At 38.9% G+C, this 17,500-nt stretch overlaps 2 protein-coding genes across 6 annotated transcripts in view; one reads left to right on the top strand and one right to left on the bottom strand.

Annotated features, from left to right (window-relative positions):
- The window catches only part of LOC125039215 (ferric-chelate reductase 1-like), a 21,338-nt gene extending 16,995 nt beyond the window's left edge, over positions 1-4,343 (top strand). For all 4 annotated transcript variants that reach the window (XM_047633029.1, XM_047633038.1, XM_047633046.1 and 1 more), the window contains 2 exons: positions 3,321-3,528; positions 3,939-4,343. In XM_047633029.1, coding sequence (XP_047488985.1) covers positions 3,321-3,528; positions 3,939-4,017 — 287 coding nt within the window. In that variant the 3' untranslated portion in view covers positions 4,018-4,343. The remainder of the gene's footprint in view (positions 1-3,320; positions 3,529-3,938) is intronic.
- Positions 4,344-4,568: 225 nt separating this feature from the next.
- The window catches only part of LOC125039207 (dipeptidyl peptidase 8-like), a 22,438-nt gene continuing 9,506 nt past the window's right edge, over positions 4,569-17,500 (bottom strand). For both annotated transcript variants that reach the window (XM_047633009.1, XM_047633002.1), the window contains exons 7-17: positions 16,044-16,217; positions 15,661-15,826; positions 15,032-15,191; positions 14,415-14,641; positions 13,968-14,112; positions 13,371-13,558; positions 12,515-12,634; positions 12,221-12,372; positions 11,829-11,972; positions 11,561-11,672; positions 4,569-9,246 (exon numbers count right to left, since the gene is read on the bottom strand). In XM_047633009.1, coding sequence (XP_047488965.1) covers positions 9,154-9,246; positions 11,561-11,672; positions 11,829-11,972; positions 12,221-12,372; positions 12,515-12,634; positions 13,371-13,558; positions 13,968-14,112; positions 14,415-14,641; positions 15,032-15,191; positions 15,661-15,826; positions 16,044-16,217 — 1,681 coding nt within the window. In that variant the 3' untranslated portion in view covers positions 4,569-9,153. The remainder of the gene's footprint in view (positions 9,247-11,560; positions 11,673-11,828; positions 11,973-12,220; positions 12,373-12,514; positions 12,635-13,370; positions 13,559-13,967; positions 14,113-14,414; positions 14,642-15,031; positions 15,192-15,660; positions 15,827-16,043; positions 16,218-17,500) is intronic.

Below are 17,500 nucleotides of genomic sequence, written 5' to 3'. Positions count from 1 at the left end.
CGTCTTTTAACTCTTTATGCTGGAATGACATGACATAAATGACATGTCCACTAAGACAGTACACCTGCGTACAAATATAAGTAACACATCATGACACACGCTATCCTGTTTGAGATTTTGCTATTATTCTGTACTTATATAATTTCCGAACATTTCTCTTTAATCATTTATCCGTCCGCTTTCAAATGGCCTGCATGCAGAAATCAGGTATTAACCATCAAATAATTATGCTACTTTGTCATCATTCATCAGCCATAATATTCCTGATAAAGACGATGAAAACCACAATTGAAATAAACAGAAACGGAGTGAAATTAAATATAAAAGGCGAGGTAAGGGGGGAAATGTGAGCATGAGAGAGAGAGAGAGAGAGAGAGAGAGAGAGAGAGAGAGAGAGAGAGAGAGAGAGAGAGAGAGAGAGAGAGAGAGAGAGAGAGAGAGTGAAAAATGAGTGTATGGCTCCATTATGTAAGTTGCAGGGTCCCAGCTCTCAGCTAGGATCTGGAAACCAAGTAATCGGCTTTACGTATTTACTATAGAAACGGACAGCATCATCCCAAGTAAAAAATGAAGATTCACGGCGAATCGGCGATGACCTTGTGAAGCGAAGTAGAGTGGGAATCGCTTAACTTTTTTATTGAGAGCGCTGGCTACTTACTACATGACAAGTCCCTATATTCACTGGACTTCTGATCCATAATGACAACCTCATCCTAATTAGCGCTCCTCGATGTTTACACCCAATACTCTCATGTCCATGCAGTCGTCCTACACATGCTGGTTGTTTTGTTTTACATATTTACACCCATGTAACTACCCCATCACTGCCACCTGTTTGTTATGGCCTCCCAAGGTATGCCGGAGGGCTGCAATGATTTGGAAGGATCTGAAAAAAAGAGTAAGTGTAGTAATGCAGCGTCGCACCAAGCAAATAATTAAATTTCACGAGGAACCAATCGTTCCCTTGGAAAGTGAAGCACCGTACACAGGACCCATTCCAAAGGAAGAAGTGTTGATTAGTGGCTAGATAAATTTTGCCAAGCATGATCCAATTTGGTCCAAAGGGCTGTTCAGGTCTCTGAGGGGCAAGATCATGTGACGATCACATGACCTGTGTCTGCCAATCTGCGCTGTGCATAATAACACAGTAGCAAGCGTGGGGTGGGGAGGACTGGAAGTCACCCACAGTTACCAGGTAGGCTTAAGGCATCAGTGGGAATATATTCGATAATCATTTTTTACAGAGAAGGAGGAGAAGGGGGGGGAGTGAAACTCGAGAGTCAGTGACTGAGAGAGAGAGAGAGAGAGAGAGAGAGAGAGAGAGAGAGAGAGAGAGAGAGAGAGAGAGAGAGAGAGAGAGAGAGAGAGAGAGAGAGAGAGAGAAGGGGGATGAAGAGAAACAAACAGACACACGCGGACGGGTTAGAGAGGGAAAGAGACAACCAGACAGATAGACAAAAAGATGGAAACAGAATAAAGTGTGAAAGCGGGAGGGAGAGAAAATGGGGCGAAAGAGGGGGCGGGAAAGATGTGGGACAATTGCCCAACATGGCCGGTCACCTGGTGCGCCAATCGCAAAGATTATGCAAGCCATTCTCGTGGATTACGTGTTTGTGGTGTAGCGGAGTTTCAATGCTTGTTTTTGTTTTAACAATTTAACGCCTTTGTTATTTTCGGTCAATTTAACAGTGGTTTTATTGTGAAGGTGATGGTGAGCAGTCAGCGAGTGACACACACACACACACACACACACACACACACACACACACACACACACACACACACACACACACACACACACACACACACACACACACACACACACACACACACACATACACACACACACACACATACATACACATACATACACACATATATACCAGACACGCACATGCACGTGTAAATGCGCTCGCGTGTGCCATCCATTCACAGTCAAGTAAAGGTGATGGCAAAAGTTCAAGGAAAATTGGGAAACTGAATCGTCGAGAATTTCGTCTCGTAATAGATTCAGTTTTGTAATCGTTTCAAAACAGCTGTTTTTCCCTTGCAAGAATGCGAGACAGCTTATTCAAGGCAGTCTGTATTTTAGTGTCGTCCAAGAACAATGAGTGAACAATGTACGTATTCAATTGCCTGCCTTATTGTTTGAGTTTTGTGAAGTCATTGACTACACTCTTTTTTTAATGAATCCATTTATTTCTCTCTGCAAGATGCTCGTTAATTAACTTTTTTTTGGTGTTACAAAAAGGGACCGTCAACAATACACAACATACACAATACACACACAAAAAAAAATTATATTGCGAGTCATGTTGGCATTTTTATCTCCTATGAAGAAGACGCTTTTGGTTTCATTCATATAAAAAAAATATATAGATTACCTCTCTCCAAGGACTGTTGCTACCTAAACCTTTGCCCTTCTCTTTCTTCTTTCTGTTCCTTTATTTCTCTTTCTGTTTTTTCTCTCTCCATTTTATTTTTCCTCTGCCTCCTCTCCTCACCCCTCTCTCTCACTTTATCTCTTCCTGTCTTTTCTTTAACTCTCTTTTTCTAATAGTCACCCCCTGTCTCTCTCTCTTTTGGCCTGTCTACCTGTCCCTGGCTGTCTATCTATCTGTCTATCTATCTATCTATCTATCTATCTATCTGTCTATATATCTATATATATCAATCCATCTATCTATATCTACCCATCTATCTATGTATCTATCTTTGTATCCATCTATTTCTGTCTCTCTGCATGTGTCCGTGTGTGTCTGTCTCTCTCTCTCTCTCTCTCTCTCTCTCTCTCTCTCTCTCTCTCTCTCTCTCTCTCTCTCTCTCTCTCTCTCTCTCTCTCTCTCTCTCTCTCTCTCTCTCTCTCTCTCTCTCTCTCTCTCTCCTTCTCTCTCTCTCTCCTTCTCTCTCTCTCTCTCCTTCTCTCTCTCTCTCTCCTTCTCTCTCTCTCTCTCCTTCTCTCTCTCTCTCTCCTTCTCTCTCTCTCTCTCCTTCTCTCTCTCTCTCTCCTTCTCTCTCTCTCTCTCCTTCTCTCTCTCTCTCTCCTTCTCTCTCTCTCTCTCCTTCTCTCTCTCTCTCTCTCTCCTTCTCTCTCTATCTCTCCTTCTCTCTCTCTCTCTCCTTCTCTCTCTCTCTCCTTCTCTCTCTCTCTCCTTCTCTCTCTCTTTCCTTCTCTCTCTCTTTCCTTCTCTCACTCTCTTTATATATGTATATATATATATATATATATATATATATATATATATATATATATATATATATATATATATAGCCATAAGCGGTATCCTTTCGTTCTCTAATGAGCCTTGTTCCCCAAACAGTGACCATCAGCGGGCCTCCCTTCAAAGGATTCTTCGTGCAAGCCCAGGACAGCCACACCGGAGACTGGCTTGGCGAGTTTTTGGAAGAAGGCCCCGTCAAGACCCACCCCGAATGCTCCGCCATCACTCACGCCGACAAAGCGCGCAAGAAGCACATTCGCCTCACCTGGCGTGCGCCTCGCTCCGGCTCGGGATCGGTGAAGTTCACGTGAGTCATTCCTTGTCTTGGCGCGCTTTCCCAGCCTGTTATTCTTTACTTTCACGGGTTTTTCTCCCGTTCTTGACTACTTTCCTCGCTTTTCCTCTCGTTTGCTTTTACTATTGAGAGTCGTTTTGATATATATATTTTTTTACGAGCCACATGGTTTTGCTTTCCATCTCTACCTTATATTTTCTCTTCCGTTTAATTTTCCCTTTTGATTCTTTACTTTCCCCGGATTTTCATGTCTGTCAAAATTTACTTCTCACTTCCATTTCAAATAAATATTATTTTACCAGTCTCCGTTAGTGTCTCATTATCTTGAGGTGTAAATTTAATTGTAAACCAAATCATATATATTTTTCTGCAGTGCCATAACTCCGCATTAAGTCATTTTTTTTCTGCAAATTACTCCACAGTGGGACGGTTCTGGAGAGGTACGACAAGTACTGGTCCGATATGGTGGCTCAGGTGGTATCGCCTCGTCGCCGCTTCTGAGTCCCCTCGCATCGCATCGCTTCCCAGTCAAGTCGTGGCAGCCATCTGGTTTCATCTATTTATTAGTTGTTTATTGTTTACATGTTTGGATTTTTTTTTTTTTTTTTTTGTCCAGTCACAAATATCATCAGATCATCAGACGTTTTCAGTTCATGGAAGTAACAAGATCTGAAAAAAAGGTGGTCGGATTTTAGCGTCTCTGTTTGTACATTTCTTTGGTAAACCTGGCTTTGGAGATGATTTAGTGTTGTTTCCTCTATATAGTGCATGGTATTTAACTTATGTAGTTTCCATACACATTAGGGTTGAAAATAGAGGTGAAGTTACCAAGTTTTTAATTTTCCTTCCAAGGATTTCAGACTGACTAACTGCTTTTAAATTTCCTCAACAAAGGCACCGGCAAAATATGGAAATGACCTCCCAAATGGATATTTTCTCCTGCAGAAACAAATACTTTCCATTTATCAGTATCAATATTTTGAAATAGGATTTTTTTCATCCAAACAGCATAAAAATACCTCTATAAACACAGACACAAATAAAACACCATCATAACTTCTATTTTTATTAGGCCTATATCTGTGAGTCGCAACAAGGTGATGAGATCCAAGTTGTTTTTGTCTTCCAATCACAATACAAGAGTTTGACCAAAAGGAAAATTAACAAACTTTGTCTTGTAAGAACCGTTGCCAATTATGGACTACCAAAGCAACGAATATGTCAAATCACCTGGCAGTAATGTGAGCACTGAGCACACACATAAAATGGACAACATTTCGGAAAAAAAGTGAAACTGTCACTAAAACAGCCATATAGCAAATGATATGTGTGTTGACTCTGTTCAAAGTTTCTGAGAGATCGTTTTAAAAGAGAAAAGCTAAGAGAGGAAAATGGAAATAGAAACAGAGATAGAGAGTGCTGGACTGATAAGTGATATATAGATGAGGGACAGTGACAGAGAAAAAGATGAAAAAGAAGAGAGAATGTGAGTGGGCATGTGTGTATTATGCATGTGAGTGCTTGCAAGTGTGATTGAGAGTATGTGTGAATGTGAATGTGAGTGAGAGTGTTTGTTCATTTGTTGTGTGTGTGCTGGTTTATTTCAAATGAATGAACACTGTCAACACATGCAATGATGTCATGAATCTCGTTACAAAGAGAGGAATAACGGCAATGTTAGTTACAGCATCGTCAGCAAGGCAGAGATGTACTTCACTGTTGGGCTTTTTCATATAATAAAGATCACAGAGTATTTCTAAACAAAGTAAAAAATATACCATTTAATTTATCTAAAAAGTTTCTAGATTGACCTATAGTTTGTATTCAATACTTTATTTCTTATCAATTTGTGTATCCAATACTTTCTGGTAATGTGAAGAAAACATACTTTTTTTTCTGATTTCTCCAGAAGTCTCCTGAAGCTGACCTAACACAAGTGGCCACTCCTAGAAACTTCTCCATAAATACTTGACAAACATTGACATTCTCAGCTCAAATGTTTTCCTATGCCAGCAACCATCACTGGCCACAGAGGTAGAAGTGAAATACAATGACAAACAGTTCCTAAAGTGTCTAAATTCTATCATCAAAATACATCTTAGTCATAAAGAATCACATTATAGACAGAGCTCGTCATCTTTATCACTGGTAATTTTGTAGATAGAAATTAGTGATAATTGATTCAAAACAGGTTGTATGAAACCATAACCTCCGACAACACAGCTTTAGTTCACAAATTCGTCACAGGATCTAAATGTGTCCAGGCTGGGATGATCTATCATGAACTTGCCTAATATTTGCATCAGTATCCCTGAAGTGAAAAGTAATCAAGTTTTATAATCAAGCATTGTTTTACAATTCAACAACATATGATATGCACAGGCATAAAAAAACACATATGAAATAACAAAATCTAGAGTAACAATATGCAATGATCTGCACACACACCCTTCCTCATTCACACAAACATCAAAAAACTTTTAGAACATCCAATGTTTGCAATGCCAATACACACCCATATATACATACAGACTTTATGTACAACTGCTTTCTCACTCATTTGTACATGACTATATCATTATTGATATTAAACCAAAAATGCAATTAAAACAAGTCAAATTAACAGAAAGAAGCAATATGCCAGTTCTGGAGGAGGAGCTACAGTTGGATAATTTCATATAAAAATGTGTACAACAAAATTATTTTTAAGTGTGGAGGTAGAAATGCATCCACCCACCTCACTCTTATAATATGCATCTCATCTCTTCAACAAAGCATTCCTCGACACATACAGGTACACAGGCGCACACACACACACACACACACACACACACACACACACACACACACACACACACACACACACACACACACACACACACACACACATACACACAATGCAAAATGATTACTAATGACAGATCTTTAAAGGAAGATAGAAAATTATTTATCAAATATTTTATGCTCAAAGGACATGACTTTAGATCATTCTCACCATAATGACAAAGCAAGTTCCATTTTCCCAATTTTGTGTCAACTTAGCATTGTCTACAACACTGGGATCAGCAGCTGTAAGGACTGAAATATGATGGAAATATTGAAATCCAAACAAAAGGTAAGTTTCACATGTGCGCTATGTGAAGTATTTGTTTATAATTAAAAACAAGAATTAGAAAAAAGACAGTGAAATCTGTCTCAGATTTGCAATAAAATACTATACAAAACACATTTTACAATGATGCACAACAATGCTAAAATCTCATTACTAACTAGTTTAATGGAAAGCAGTTTCTACAGTGTTCACATTTCACTAACTGTACAGCAGCAAATATTCCCAAGACCTACACAATGAAGTGGTATCCATGTCAAACTGACCCTGGTCAATAATGTGCTATCATAATGGGTACAACCCATACCTCAGAATGGCCTATTGCAGGTCATAGATTCAATAATTACAATGCTCATGGTCAGTCTTTCCAAATCATATATTATTTAACAATTTCTGTCAAAAAAAGAAATATCCACTGACATTATAACCTTCTTTACAATATATGACCAATCATTTATTTTTCTTGATTAAAAGTTTATTTTTTTTTTATAAGAGAAAAGTAATATATATAAATAATTGTAGAAATACAGTAAATATATTAGTAATGGCAAACTCACAAAATAAAACTGAAAGTTAAACCCATCCATTTCTTACAATTAATTGATGCTTATGTGACTAGATGGTACTTAGTCTAATACAATTTATTATATCCTAGTCTCCCAGCTTCTCTTTCAAGTAAAATCAGTAACTATTTACAAAAGTTGTTGTTTATGCACCTTCTCCCTCTTACAAAATGAAAAATCTGACTCGCTTTAATGTTCTTGATAACATCAGTACATTTAATTCTGATTACTAGAATGAGAAGTGAATGCCTTTCTAGGTGTTTGCCAAGTCATTCAAAACCTGTAAGGCCTCATGATAAACATACACAAGATCATGAGGTGAACTTGATTGCTGGTGTGATGGTTCCAACCATAATTAACTCACAGATCTGCTTCAAGGACTGTAGCAGATGTAATGACTACTTTTACAATGAAAGCAAATAATTATTTCTTTCTCTAGCACCAGTTCTCAAAAATGAGCTTTCTTTAGAGCAAAATTCAAAAAGTCATACTAAGTTTTACTGAGTATTTCGAAGTCAGCCTATCAGTCACACAACGTAATTACAGTGATGCCAGAAATACACAGATGCAGACTATGCATACACATTCAAATATAAACCCAATCACACACACACACACGCACACACACACACACACACACACACACACACACACACACACACACAGGGTTACTCATACAAAAAAAAAAAGAAAAAGTAAGAAGTGATTTATCATATCAAATATGGATTCTGTTTTACTTTGTGGAAGGTCCTTGAAGTCAGAATACAAATATCCTATTGACAAACACTGTTACTCAAAACCACAACACAGCTAACATGACCATACATTCATTTTACAATAAACAATTACACCATACATTTTCTACTGTAATCAAGATGGTTGTACTGACATTGCATAAAGGCAATGATGGACTCTGCGATTACAGTACACCTCCTCTCACCAAGCTGCATTTTACACCCAGTACACAAGAGGCAATCCACTTAGGAGACTTGTTGACCCTACCTAACGTGATGACTAATTATCATCTTTATTAAATATCTGGAACTGCACTGCGAAGAAAACAATGCCTTCAGCTGTGGTAAGCACAAACCTTAATGGATCTTTTTTCTCAGATTTACAGCCTAAAATATAATTTTAAAATGAAGTAAAGCAGAAGGAAGAAATAAAGAATGAAGATTTATAAAATAACAAAAATAAAAATAAAAGATGAGTATTAAAATATGTTTAGACTGAATAAAATGGTAAGACTAGCTACCACGGCAATTGTAAAATCAGCATAAACATAAAAAAACAAAAAAAACTGACTTATGACTTAAAAAGAGTGCCACTTTCTCTTCTGAAATATTACACCCTTTCCTTGCAGATATGAAAGAAAAAGAAAAACCCATAAAATCTCCTTTTAAAAAGCACTACAGTAATGCTAACTTCTATACTGTTCTTTATTACTTCATAACAAACTAAAAGAAAAATAGATACAGTTACAAATATCTGTCTAGGTATCACATATCCGTACATCTTCTGGAAAACTCATTCAGTACCAAGAACAGGTTGTTAGGTATCCTGCTAACAACCCTCTGTCTATGATAAACAAGTCCTTCATATTGCTTATAAAACCTACATTTGGTTTGCTTCACCCACCACTTCCAGTGTATGACAACACAGGTCTTGATCAATTTTTTTTTTCTGCTATTTTTATACAAGCCTAAACAATAAATGTGTAAATCACTGTCTTCATAAATCTTAACTGGTGCTGGTGCTGAGTTTCAACATTTCTATTACCAAGATCCTGACACTCAGTCATACACTTCTGTCAACATCTCTACGATGCTTGCGTCAGCTGTGCCTCTAAAAAGCACAAAGCACTAAAAACACTTCCGACAAAGAACAAAATGACTAACAAACCAGATTTGCAGAACAGATTTCATGATACAAAACAAAGATTTCAAAATCTAATTTCCATTTCCATCATAGGTTATTTAAGAGGAAAGAGAGCAGCTTGGTTTCATAATGTTCATTCGAGTCAAGCTGACGCAAGCAGTGGCGCTCGTGGGGGTAAATCTGGAAAAAAAGGAGAATATCAAAATACAGTCTATATCTAACCAAAAATATGACAAAACAAAGAAAACTGTATCTGACTACCAAAGCAGCACAAAATGTTATGTTGTGAGAAGATGAACAACATAATCACATTTGCACCCTTGTAAGACCCATTCACTCAGACATTTCCTTCTTTACCAATCTGCCACAGCAAACCATTCCCCTGCCACACCATCCTACCATTCACCCTCCAGCCAGTAATGTACATTTTACATTTAAATCCATCCCCCCCTTCTCTCTTTCTCAAAAACTCACATGCTCGCTCGCTCGCTCCCTCATACTCTCACAATCTCTCACTCACACTTACAAACTCTCATGTATTCGGTCACGTTCACATACTCACAAACTTGTGTGCACAGACTTGTTTGTGCTCACATACTCACAAACTTGTGTGCACAGACTTGTTTGAGCTCACATACTCATATCTCACTCTCTCATACTCACACACTCTCACTCTCTCATACTCAAACACTCTCACTCTCTCAGACTTACACACTCGTTTTCTCATACTCACACACTCTCACTCTCTTATACTCACTTGCTCACACTCACATAATCAACTAACTCACACACATACTTACTAGCTCACACTCAAATACTCACATACATTCATATACTCTCACACCCAAACTCACACTTACAAACTCTCATGTATTCGGTCACATTCACATACTCACTAACTTGTGTGCACAGACTTGTTTGTGTTCACATACTCATATCTCACTCTCTCATACTCACACACTCGTTTTCTCATACTCAAACACTCGTTTTCTCATACTCAAACACTCTCACTCTCCTATACTCACTTGCTCACACTCACACACATACTCACTAGCTCACATCCAAATACTCACATACATTCATATACTCTCACACCCAAACTCACTCACACTTACACACTCGCTCCCTCTCACAAAATCTCAATCTCTCTCTCTCTCTCTCTCTCTCTCTCTCTCTCTCTCTCTCTCTCTCTCTCTCTCTCTCTCTCTCTCTCTCTCTCTCTCTCTCTCTCCCCCTCACACACACACACACACACACACACACACACACACACATGCACACACACACACACACACACACACACACACACACACACACACACACACACACACACACACACACACACACACACACACACACATACACACACACACACACACACACACATGCACACACATAATACATACACACAATGTACCCACACATGCACATGTACACACACACACACACACACACACACACACACACACACACACACACATTCACGCACGCACGCACGCACGCACACGCACACACACCCACCCACCCACACACGCGCACCTACACATGCACACATGCACACACGTACCCATACATGCACACACGTACCCGCACATGCACACACGTACCCACACATGCACACACGTACCCACACATGCACACACATACCCACACATGCACACACGTACCCACACATGCACACACGTACCCACACATGCACACACGTACCCACACATGCACACAAGTACCCACACATGCACACACCCACACACACGTAACCACACATGCTAACCCCCCCCCCCCCACACACACACACACACACACTCTACCCAGAGAATATAATCCACACCAGAAAGGAATAAACAAACAAACTCATTTTCACTTACACTCACTCTGAACTACACTCACTCTCCCTACCTAGACAATCTAATACAAAAAAAAAGCAAAAAAGATTCCTTTAAAAGTAGTTGTTTCACATAAACCAGCATATCACTGATAGACACTCAAAACTGTCCTAATTTGCTGCTTGTATGTGATATAACCATGGGGACAAGTTGATCATGTCATCGATTTTCCAGTTCAATCATAGATTACAGCCCTTCTACTATGTGGACTTGGCACAATGATGGCTAGATGCTTTTGTGGGAATTTTGGCCACTACTAGCACGTATGCCTAATACTATCACATGTGTATGATTCAGAGCCACAACCTAGGACCATTGGCCTAAAAACAAGTGTGCCAGTTACTCCCATTTGGTACATGCTGCCATGTTTATGTGTACCCTGAAGTTTCTGCATTTTAGCCAGCCAGGAGGCATTGGGATAATATAATTTCATGAAATCAACCATCATCTGCTGACAAAACACAGACTTCTGTCAACCCAGGACCTCAACACCAGCCTTGCCAAACATTCCTCAGTCCCATTTGAATGCATATACCAATGTCATAGATCTAGTACAATAAATGCATATGCATGCTAAAATAATATTGGTAAAGAAAATATATCACACATACCTGAAGCTGGTAAGGTTTGCCCGCCTTGATGAGAGCTTGGATAAGTTGATTTGTGTGGGAAAAGTGAACATTCTCATCAATCATCCCCTGGACGATGAGCAACCGATTCTCTCTGGGGATAGAGGTATATGGTCCCTTCATGAGCATGGGCATCACTGGCCAAATTATTGTCTTCATGAAGAGAAATATCCATTTCAACATAATCTTCTCAACTTCTATTCATATAACATGCATTAAAAGTTTTCATGAAAACCCCTTTCCTACTCACTCATCTGGGAGGTTGTTGACATAAGAGAGGACGGAGCCATTGCGGTAACCCTCAGGGTTAACTGTGGGCAAATCCATGTAGCGTTCTGTGTAGCCAGTGTCATAGAGGCCCCATGATACAACTGGAGCTCCAGCTATTGCTACCCTAAAAATATGAAATAAATCTTTTTATATTCACTGTATTTGGATAGTGACTTTATACTTTGGAGCAAGTTACTAATTATCACCTGCAGTGAAACTACTCTGATATATGACCAAAATACAAAGAAGAGCTTCAGTAATTAAAAAACAATTCAACATTAAAAAGCCCAGGAAGCATAATCAATTGGCACTTCTTGACACATAAAATAAGATACAATTCAAAAGATGAAAGTCCTTTGTAAATTTTCTTACTTAAAGATATCAGGACGCTGAGCTAGAGCCATGAGGGAGAGGTAGCCACCATATGACCAGCCAGTAACGGCAAGTCGTGTGAGATCCATATAATCACATTGTCCAGCAAGAAGCTGAAGGACCTCCACTTGATCTTCTATTTCCACTGTTCCCTGTATGAAAGGAATAGTGTTTATTGATATTTCTTGGCAAAAAAAAATATATATATATTATTCAATATACAATTACTCACACACATTATCTACACCATTCATCTACCTAAATTAGATAAATCAACCAGAAATAAACACTAACCATGCGATTCACAAGATGAGCCTGGAATCCAACACCTCTGTTATCTGACCCACGAGAATCTATGCTCACGACACAGAACCCATGAGCTGCTAACATGTGTGTTCTCATGTGTCTAAAGCCCTGAAAAAAAAAAAAAGTCATGTAACTATAAAGACTAAAACACCTATTCAAAAACATTAAACTTTTTAAAAATCATGTAATGGTGTACTACCAAGCACACTAGCATCCCATTCAAGACCTTCAACTACTATCCCAATATCTGCTCTCTTATAAATGGAATATTCAATATCATTTGCTTTGAGGATTTTGAAATAGCAACTAGCAGGTCTGTGAGTGACAAAGACTGATATATGATAGTTGAGCTTCTACCTATAGCATGCTTGTTTATATGGGATAACTTTTTTTAGACCATAGAACTACTTATAATTCTTGGTGACTAAAGGTATTCATAACCATTCTTACACTTAATTAGAATATCACAATTTAATGCAATTTGCAAAATTGTACTATGCTATTTCATATTTTCTTCTACAAAAGTTCATACTGGGTTTATGTGATAATCAACTCAAAAACAAATCTTGAAAAAATGAACAATCTGGATGTGACAGTATATTATACATTATCCCTCACATCATGGGAGAGGGAGCAAAACAGTTTGTTTACACTGAGGATTGGGTCAGGGTTAATACTTTTTTTTTTCTTAATAAAAACAAAAAGAAAGAGAGAAAGAAAAAAAAAGTTTATCAATACCATGACTTTATGCACTTCTACATCAAACATGGTCTTTTATTTTTGGATAAAACACTAAAAAATAAAATTCAATTAAATCAAAACATCAACAAATCAACTCTTTTACCTTAAATGTGTTAGATACCAGTTGGACTTGTGGACCTCCATATATACTAAGAACAGTTGGATACTTTCTTCCCGGTGTGAAGTTGTGGGGCTTGAATACCATGGAGTAGATAACATCACCACTGTTTATTCTGGTAGTGAACACCTCAGGTACAACCAGAGGCTTGATCTCTCTAAGGCCCTCTGAAACTAGAACAAGGAGAAAAAATAAATAGAATAAGACTGTATATGATAGGCACTTGCACAATGAAAAACTGCCTATAACTCTCAAATAACTAATACTGTAACTCCTTGTCACCTCTTAGCATTCACTCTTACTTTTGGTAAATCTGATGAGTTAGAACATAAAATAAAAAGAATTCTCAAAAAGGACTACTTTTTACTAAGCAGTATGCTTCATACAAAAATCAAAAATGCTTGAAGTTTCAACACATTGTTCTAACTCCATCTATACGACTGTTTTTTCAACCACTTGTAAATCTTAAATCTAATTCAAACATTAAACATTAGAACAAATGTCACCAGGGTTACAGTTAATGAAAGTAAAAACATCCTAAACTGACATTAGTCAAATCAAAAAACAAATTTAAGAACTCACTAGGCTCATTTACGAGGTCACCCAGGACGGACACCCATACCAAGTGTCCACTGCTGTTAGGTGTATCAAGAGGTGTTATTGTCACAACTTTGCTCTGGGAAGGGACTTCTATACTGCTGTATACACTGGTAAATACTGTACACTCCTGTGGAGACAATGAGAATGATTAATACCATTACAATGAAATAATAAAAGGAATATATCCCCTTGCATGAAAAATTCAAGATATTAAAACTTTATAAATAATATCAGGATTATCTCATTGCAAATAACATATATTCTTTCATTCTACCAGCAACTGATATGTTAAGATCAAAGTCAAATATATTTTAACTTGAACTAGAAAGAAACTTTATTACAAGTGGTGCATCATATACATTTCATTTGCTCTTTGTTCTTTATCTGCTATCAAAACACCTAACATGTCCACTTAAACAAAACCTCTACCTGGTTTAGTGCCACTTGGTGGGAGAAACCTGGCTCTGTTAGTCTTTGCACAAGTCCTCCTGGATGGGATATAGAAGTAACATACAAGTGCTGCTCTAAGGGGGAATCTCGCAACCCTGTGAAGTAGACTAATCGACGTGCTTCATCGACCCAGATGCTATTGCCGGTGACTGACCAATCTCCTCGAGTAAGAGCAATTTTTTGAACAAGTTGAGCCGACACTAAACCTGAAAGATTATTTAGTTTTCAACACTCATTCGTGTAAAAAAAAAGAAAAAAAAAAGAAAGAAAATAAAAAATAAAAAAAATAAATCTGAAATATTCTCTGATAATCTACCTCAAGATCTCTTCCCACATTCAGTCATTATTGTCATAAACTCTAGTGTTTATCAATGTACACATTCACCCCTTGAAATGCAATTCTGCAATAACTAAGGAATTACAAATACAATTCTTTGTTTTACTGCCATGACAGAGAAACTTTATAAACTATAAAATATTATATAGCTAGAAAAAACTCATGAAGACTAGCATTTGGCCTACCTAAAACATCAACACATACAAACACACATAATGTTCCTCAATCTCTATGACAAACAAACATTCAAATGCACTACCTTGGTCTTCGTGTGAGGGCTGATCCTCAGTACTGGTGGGGGGAGACAACTGCGTCAAAAACAGGTAGAGATGTCTATAACCTGACTCTTCACTTGCCCATATCAACATTCTTTGTGTAGGATCTGGGTGACTCCTCCACCAGTATAATAAATTGTGAACCTGAAAATTATTAAAATTGAAAAAAGTATTGATAAAACTAATTCAAACTAACAGATCCCAGGAAAATAATGAATAAATAATTTACTACTCCTACTACATCTAATCAGATTAAGTAAGAAACAAAAACAATAGCAAAACTATCAATATTATCAATGATAATTGTAATAAAAATAAAGACAAAAATAAATAATGATAACAATCAAAGATCACCAGAGACTTTTTGATGGGAGGAGCTTAGTTAAAGCAAAGGGCACTCCCTGACTAAAATGCCACATCTATTCCTTTATTTTGACAACAAGGGCACTTTGATATCAAAAGGAAAAGGGTTCTGAGTTCAAGCAGCTACCCACACCCAAGCTGATATTGACATTACAATTCAAAAATCATTAACAATAACCAATTTATGAGTAACATTTTTGTCATCCAAATAGTTTATGCAATTTTTAAGCAAAATGTTCAATATTCTCACATCTATCCAGGTGTTGGAGTGTTGCGAGATGAGGACATGTGGAGAGAGAGATGGCACTGCTGGGGCCGAGGGTGCTGCTGGGCTTTTCTGACCCGTAAAGGATGACAGCGACAGCAGGATCAGCTCTAAACGCTGCTGTCTGCGATCAAGCAGTTGGCACCAAATCCTGCAAAAGTAGAAATTAACTCATAAAGGGAGGGAAAGAGGAAAAATGACACAAAATTATTGTATATGATAATTATATGAACAGACAAAAAAAAAAGTATGAAAAATTATTTCCCAAAACAAACTTTTACTTCACAGATCATGAATATCAATAACAAATAACTAATATCACAGGAGATACAAAAGAAAACAGAACAGTGAAAAAAAAAGTGTCTCACTGGTTGCCATCAGGAGTCCAGCCAACCCGAACTAAGTACTCATGCCAAGGTGCCAGTTGTTTGAGGTCGTGACGCAGGTGTCGCGTGGTCACTCTCAACTCTTCAGCTGGACCAACTTCAATTTCTAGCAATCTCAGTGTAGATTCTGCATTAGCCATTCCTGCTCTTGGAAATCTGAAAGTTTTCATTTTATTGACATTATTCCAGAAGTGGTAATTCACACATTCTACTGACACCTTTTCAACCAATTCTTACTGGGTATTGTCCAATCACATCATGGTAAACTTTCACTGATGATGGATGACATCTAACCGCATCTTGAACCCCAGTCCTGGCAATCAGGATGATATTTCAAGAGCATTGATGTAAGCCGAGGCACATGCCAATGCCAAACCCTTACCAAATCTATTCTAATTTTTACTTTTAGTAAATGAGTTAAAAAGACCATGATAATAATTCTGTTATCCTTTTTCACAGTTTCAATGCAATAATGGGATTCCAAATCAAGCTGGGAAGGGAAGGGAAGGGAAGGGAAGGGACGGAAAGGGAAGGGACGGAAAGGGAAGGGACAGAAAGGGACAGAAAGGGAAGGGAAGGGAAGGGACAGAAAGGGAAGGGAAGGGAAGGGAAGGGAAGGGACGGAAAGGGAAGGGAAGTGAAGGGACGGAAAGGGAAGGGAAGTGAAGGGAAGTGAAGGGACGGAAAGGGAAGGGAAGGGACGGAAAGGGAAGGGAAGTGAAGGGACGGAAAGGGAAGGGAAGGGAAGGGATGGAAAGGGAAGGGAAGGGAAGGGACGGAAAGGGAAGGGAAGTGAAGGGACGGAAAGGGAAGGGAAGTGAAGGGACGGAAAGGGAAGGGAAGGGACGGAAAGGGAAGGGAAGTGAAGGGACGGAAAGGGAAGGGAAGGGAAGGGACGGAAAGGGAAGTGAAGTGAAGTGAAGGGAAGGGACGGAAAGGGAAGGAAAGGGAAGGGATGGAAAGGGAAGGGAAGGGAAGGGAAAGGACGGAAAGGGAAGGGAAGAGAAGGGAAGGGAAGGGACGGAAAGGGAAGGGAAGTGAAGGGACGGAAAGGGAAGGGAAGGGACGGAAAGGGAAGGGAAGTGAAGGGACGGAAAGGGAAGGGAAGGGAAGGGAAGGGAAGGGACGGAAAGGGAAGTGAAGTGAAGGGAAGGGAAGGGACGGAAAGGGAAGGGAAGTGAAGGGACGGAAAGGGAAGGGAAGGGAAGGGAAGGGACGGAAAGGGAAGGGAAGTGAAGGGACGGAAAGGGAAGGGAAGGGAAGGGAAGGGACGGAAAGGGAAGTGAAGGGACGGAAAGGGAAGGGAAGGGAAGGGAAGGGACAGAAAGGGAAGGGAAGGGAAGGGACGGAAAGGGAAGGGAAGTGAAGGGACGGAAAGGGAAGGGAAGTGAAGGGACGGAAAGGGAAGGGAAGGGAAGGGAAGGGACGGAAAGGGAAGG

This window comes from Penaeus chinensis, chromosome 3 (assembly GCF_019202785.1).
Source record: "Penaeus chinensis breed Huanghai No. 1 chromosome 3, ASM1920278v2, whole genome shotgun sequence".
Taxonomy (NCBI): domain Eukaryota; kingdom Metazoa; phylum Arthropoda; class Malacostraca; order Decapoda; family Penaeidae; genus Penaeus; species Penaeus chinensis.
This window is presented reverse-complemented; position numbering and strand designations above follow the sequence as displayed.